The sequence below is a fragment of the Polyodon spathula genome, chromosome 4 (genome assembly GCF_017654505.1).
Source record: "Polyodon spathula isolate WHYD16114869_AA chromosome 4, ASM1765450v1, whole genome shotgun sequence".
NCBI classification, from domain to species: Eukaryota; Metazoa; Chordata; class Actinopteri; order Acipenseriformes; family Polyodontidae; genus Polyodon; species Polyodon spathula.
The window spans coordinates 119,279-125,278 of NC_054537.1; the positions used below are offsets into that span (position 1 = coordinate 119,279).

A 6,000-nucleotide genomic window follows, 5' to 3' on the forward strand; every position below is an offset into this window, starting at 1 on the left:
ATGTGCATGTGGGCGGCCAGGCCCACACACACAGGAAGAGACATTCCTTGTGCTAGACATTCCTTCTCGATTGCAGGTACCTGGACTGAGTCTCTCACACAAGCAGCTTCCTGTGTGTGTACAATACCAAATGCTACACGCCCTCTACCTCCTGGGAGAGAACATAAGAACATAAGAACATAAGAAAGGTTACAAACGAGAGGAGGCCATTCTGCCCATCTTGCTCATTGGTTGTTAGTAGCTTATTGATCCCAGAATCTCATCAAGCAGCTTCTTGAAGGATCCCAGGGTGTCAGCTTCAACAACATTACTGGGGAGTTGATTCCAGACCCTCATGATTCTCTGTGTAAAAAAGTGCCTCCTATTTTCTGAATGCCCCTCTGTCTAATTTCCATTTGTGACCCCTGGTCCTTGTTTCTTTTTTCAGGTTGAAAAAGTCCCTTGGGTCGACATTGTCAATACCTTTTCGTATTTTGAATGCTTGGATTAGGTCGCCGTGTAGTCTTCTTTGTTCAAGACTGAAGAAATTCAATTCTTTTAGCCTGTCTGCATATGACATGCCTTTTAAACCCGAAATAATTCTGGTCGCCCTTCTTTGCACTCTTTCTAGAGCAGCAATATCTTTTTTTTTATAGCGAGGTGACCAGAACTGAACACAATATTCAAGATGAGGTCTTACTAATGCATTGTACAGTTTTAATATTACTTCCCTTGATTTAAATTCAACACTTTTCATAATGTATCCAAGCATCTTGTTGATATTTTTTATAGCTTCCCCACATTGTCTAGATGAAGACATTTCTGAGTCAACAAAAACTCCTAGGTCTTTTTCATGGATTCCTTCTCCAATTTCAATATCTCCCATATGATATTTATAATGCACATTTTTATTTCCTGCAGAAACAGTGCCTTGCAAAAGTATTCAGACCCCTGACCAATTCTCTCATATTACCGAATTACAAATGGTACATTGAAATTTCGTTCTGTTTGGTATTTTATTTTAAAACACTGAAACTCAAAATCAATTATTGTAAGGTGACATTGGTTTTATGTTGGGAAATATTTTTAAGAAAAATAAAAAACTGAAATATCTTGCTTGCATAAGTATTCAACCCCTGTGCTGTGGAAGCTCCCAGTTTGCAGCAATGAAAGAAATTGCCCTAATGAGGACACAATTACCTTACCATTGGCCTCCACCTGTGAACCATTAAAGTTGCTGTCACATTTTCTGGACAAAAACCCCACTGTTGAAGGATCATTGGTAAGGCTGTGAATCTGAAGGAAAATGAAGACCAAAGAGCATTCTACAGAAGTTAGAGATAAAGTAATACAAATGCATAGATTAGGGAAAGGGTACAAAATAATATCCAAGTGTTTGGATATCCCAGTGAGCATAGTTGGATCAATAATCAGGAAGTTGAAGCTGCATCACACCACCCAGGCACTGCCAAGATAAGGCCATCCCTCAAAACTCAACGCTCAAACAAGGAGACTTGTGAGAGAAGCCACAGAGAGGCCAACAATCACTTTGAAGGAGCTACAGAGTTCAGTGGCTGGGAGTGAAGTAATGGTGCACCAGTCAACCATATCAAGAGCTCTGCATAACACTGGCCTGTATGGGAGGGTGGCAAGAAAGAAGCCGTTACTCAAAAAGTACCATCTGAAAGCACATCTGGAGTTTGCCAGAAAGCATGAGAGTGACCCAGCTGCGATGTGGGAAAAGGTTTTGTGGTCAGATGAGACCAAGATAGAGCTTTTTGGCCAAAACTCAAAGCGCTATGTGTGGCGCAAACCTAACACTGCCCATGCCTCAAGACACACCATCCCTACAGTGAAGTATGGTGGTGGCAGCATCATGCCTGGGGAATGCTTCTCATCATCAGGGACTGGGCATCTTGTTACAATTGAAGGAAGAATGGATAGAGAAAAATACAGGAAAATACTGCAAGAGAATCTGTTTAAGTCCACTAAAAAACTGAAGCTTGGAAGGAAATTCACCTTTCAGCAGGACAATGATCCCAAGCACAAGGCCAAAGCAACACTGGAGTGGCTCAAGAACAAAAAGGTGAATGTCCTACAGTGGCCCAGTCAAAGTCCTGATCTCAATCCCATTGAGAATCTGTGACACTATTTGAAAATTGCGGTCCACAAGTGTCGTCCAACCAACCTGAACAACCTGGAGCAAATCTGCCAAGAAGAATGGGCCAAAATCACTCCGACACTGTGTGCAAAGCTAGTACATACTTACCCCAAAAGACTTAAAGCTGTTATTGCAGCGAAAGGTGGCTCTACCAAATATTAATGTGTGGGGGTTGAATACTTATGCAAGCAAGATATTTCAGTTTTTTATTTTTCTTAAAAATATTTCCCAACATAAAACCAATGTCACCTTACAATAATTGATTTTGAGTTTAAGTGTTTTAAAATAAAATATCGAACAGAACGAAATTTCAATGTACCATTTGTAATTCAGTAATATGAGAGAATTGGTTAGGGGTCTGAATACTTTTGCAAGGCACTGGATGTCTCTAGCCCTACATCAGAGGCATCAGCCTGCAGGATAAAATGTAGGCGTCATGCTCAATTTACACATTCGTTTATTTCAGTTTTAGAGCCAATTTAAAAACCTGTCCAGTCTCAAATGTGCACAGTATGCCTCTTTACATTTTAGAAACTTTCTTTTTTAATTCGCGGGTTTGAGTTTTAAAAGAAAAGGCAGGTAAAGGTAAACGTGTAGAATGTGGGAGGCTGCCCTTCTACAGGTGGCAAAAAAGGTTTAAGTCCATAGCGTTTGTTTCTCTCCCTTTAATTTACTGTGCGGAAATTATGGAATTAGCCCGATACCACGATTTTTTTTTCAAAAAAATCACATTAAATAAACTGTACAGATCTGCTGTGTGCCTGTGTGTAATATTCGCCATGCACATAGTGCTGTGCAGTGATTATGTCATGTGTCTAGAGTATATGCAATCTAGGTGGGAAATTAAAATACTACACATTGTAAACAAGAAAATGATGCATCAGCTCCAATTTATTTTCACAAGCGCTGTTTATTTTACACGCGCTGTTTAATTATTTTTTTCAGAGTAAAACAGGTTTAAAAGGTACATCGTGGCAAAAAGACATCAGTACTGCATCTCCAGCCAAGCCCCCCCACCTTGTTCGCTGTATTTTTCACACACCTCTTTATAGGCGTGCATACTGATAAATCCTCTCCTGATCACTTGTTTTATCACCAAACTTTATTACTATAACATCTGAAAAAGCATGATATTCTTTGAGCGCTGGATGAGGAAGCAGCTATCTCCTTTGTTATGTGCCTGTGTTATCTGTATTGCTCAGATACACCCCTTTTTTCAGCATCATTCAGCTCATATCAGTCTCACTTGGCCTTTGAAAGGTTTCCTCGGCTTTTTCCGGAGAAAAAACGACTAGAGATCTGTGCTTTACATCTTTTTGATTGGAAAGTGAAAATTGTAATGTCGGACCTCAGAGGGTTAGAAATGTGTCTGCAGCAGTTTGCGCAAAGCAGTGTCCAGCAGGAGTTTTACACAGCGATGGAGGTAATCTCAATAAAGTCTTGCAACATTACTGTAGATCACTACCGAGAATCGGCTGTTGACAGGCATTTAGATTCAAGCATTCACTGAAAAAGAAAGGCGGAAAGCCAGAGCAGTACTGCGCCTGCTTAACTTGCAAAGAAACAAAAAACAGTAACTTCCATGTTCCAAGTGTCCACTGAAAACCGTGAAGCACAAAAACACATTACATTTTGACTTGGCAGAGATGTTTGTTTCCGCAAATATCCCTCTTGAAAAACTGGACAACTAAAAAGTAAACTAAATTCTTCAGACTGAGTGTAGCAAATGGTGGAGTGATTCCTTCATCAGCCCAGCTGAGACATGAATACTTACCTAAAGCTGCCGAGTATCACAAGCAGGAGATTATGGAATTGGTAAATTGGTTTCTTGTCAATGGTCACTGACGAGTCGACTGATGCCCAAGATCAATACGAGTTACACATTGTATTTGTTTTGCAAGGTCTAAATTGTGAACATGCATCTGACGTAGAACTGAACAATTTCCTTGTAGATACACTTTACCTTCAGGTTGTTAATTACAACATCATTTCACAAGCTATTGTGCATAGGGCCCCCAGAATATGGGTTAGCATCAGGCCCCCTCGTCTTTAAATCCAGCCCTGCAACCAAACATTAAAATATAGAGTGTGCCTCCATTTTAAATTCTGCAAATTCTGGTTTGGAAAGATGGGAGCTTCAGCCCTAACCACCTGTGTAAAATAATAGAAGAAATGGTCTTCAGAATGCATGTGGTTGATACAAGCCTGATGTGTTTATATATACTTTCCAAAGTCTACCCAGCTATTTCTACCATGCAATTTGAAAAAGTTGGAAGCTGAAATATTCTCGCTAATGATTCAATTACTGTGTTTTCTTTTTCATATAGATAGATAGATATTTGATGTTCATTTTACTCCCCTCCCCCAAATAGGCTTCTGCAGTAATGCCTATAGAACACTCAGTGCAGAAAAGGCTGTCCCCCAGTCTGCATGCAGTCTTCATCTGTTGCAATACTTGTTAATGTATCGACAAGGTGGCACCCTGCTGTAAAAGACCTCCATGTCTTGCACCAGGAATCAAGCATGCTCATCGATGACAGGTTTCAACTGCACTTACATGCCAGTTTATTTGCTTTTTAGGTTCAGGCAGAAATAAAGAGGAAATGGAGAAGGTGGCACCTGGAGAGGTTGTTAGGGACAGACACAAAGTATCACCATCCTACTATGGGAAGCAATGGAACCAACTTTACCACCCAGATCTCCATGCTTACGAAATGCAGCCCAAAGGCCAGAAGAGCATCAAGCCTCCAAGACTCCTCATTGGTGTAACGACAGCTCAGCCTCCACTCCTCTCTGGTGTAACACCAGCCCAGCCTCCACTCCTCACTGGTGTAACACAAGCCCAGCCTTCACTCCTCACTGGTGTAACACCAGCCCAGCCTCCACTCCTCACTGGTGTAACACCAGCCCAGCCTCCACTCCTCACTGGTGTAACACCAGCCCAGCCTTCACTCCTCACTGGTGTAACACCAGCCCAGCCTCCACTCCTCACTGGTGTAACACCAGCCCAGCCTCCACTCCTCTCTGGTGTAACACCAGCTCAGCCTCCAGTCCTCACTGGTGTAACACCAGCTCAGCCTCCACTCCTCTCTGGTGTAACACCAGCCCAGCCTCCACTCCTCACTGGTGTAACACCAGCCCAGCCTTCACTCCTCACTGGTGTAACACCAGCCCAGCCTCCACTCCTCTCTGGTGTAACACCAGCCCAGCAGCCTCCACTCCTCACTGGTGTAACACCAGCTCAGCCTCCAGTCCTCACTGGTGTAACACCAGCTCAGCCTCCACTGGTGTAACACCAGCCCAGCCTCCACTCCTCCTCCACTCCTCACTGGTGTAACACCAGCCCAGCCTCACTCCTCACTGGTGTAACACCAGCCCAGCCTCCAGCCTCCACTCCTCACTGGTGTAACACCAGCCCAGCCTCCACTCCTCACTGGTGTAACACCAGCTCAGCCTCCAGTCCTCACTGGTGTAACACCAGCTCAGCCTCCAGTCCTCTCTGGTGTAACACCAGCCCAGCCTCCAGTCCTCTCTGGTGTAACACCAGCCCAGCCTCCACTCCTCTCTGGTGTAACACCAGCCCAGCCTCCACTCCTCTCTGGTGTAACACCAGCCCAGCCTCCACTCCTCTCTGGTGTAACACCAGCCCAGCCTTGTTCTACACCTCACTTTGTTCTTCAGCAAGCTGGTGGTCTATTTCCTGGATTTGAGTTTGTATTACTGTGTATATGGAAATTATTTATTGTACTAACATGCGACATATTTATTAAAGCATGAATCAAGAAGCGGGGAAATGAAGTTTAACTGTAACAAAATGCCACATGTGTCAGTATGTGCTTTGCAATTCAGCAAATTCTGAA

At 43.1% G+C, this 6,000-nt stretch overlaps 1 protein-coding gene across 1 annotated transcript in view; it reads left to right on the plus strand.

Moving 5' to 3' along the window:
* Positions 1-5,344, plus strand: part of LOC121314021 (vasoactive intestinal polypeptide receptor-like) — an 82,934-nt gene extending 77,590 nt beyond the window's left edge. The window contains exon 13 of the mRNA XM_041246781.1: positions 4,721-5,344. Coding sequence (XP_041102715.1) covers positions 4,721-4,909 — 189 coding nt within the window. The 3' untranslated portion in view covers positions 4,910-5,344. The remainder of the gene's footprint in view (positions 1-4,720) is intronic.
* Positions 5,345-6,000: the final 656 nt, after the last annotated feature.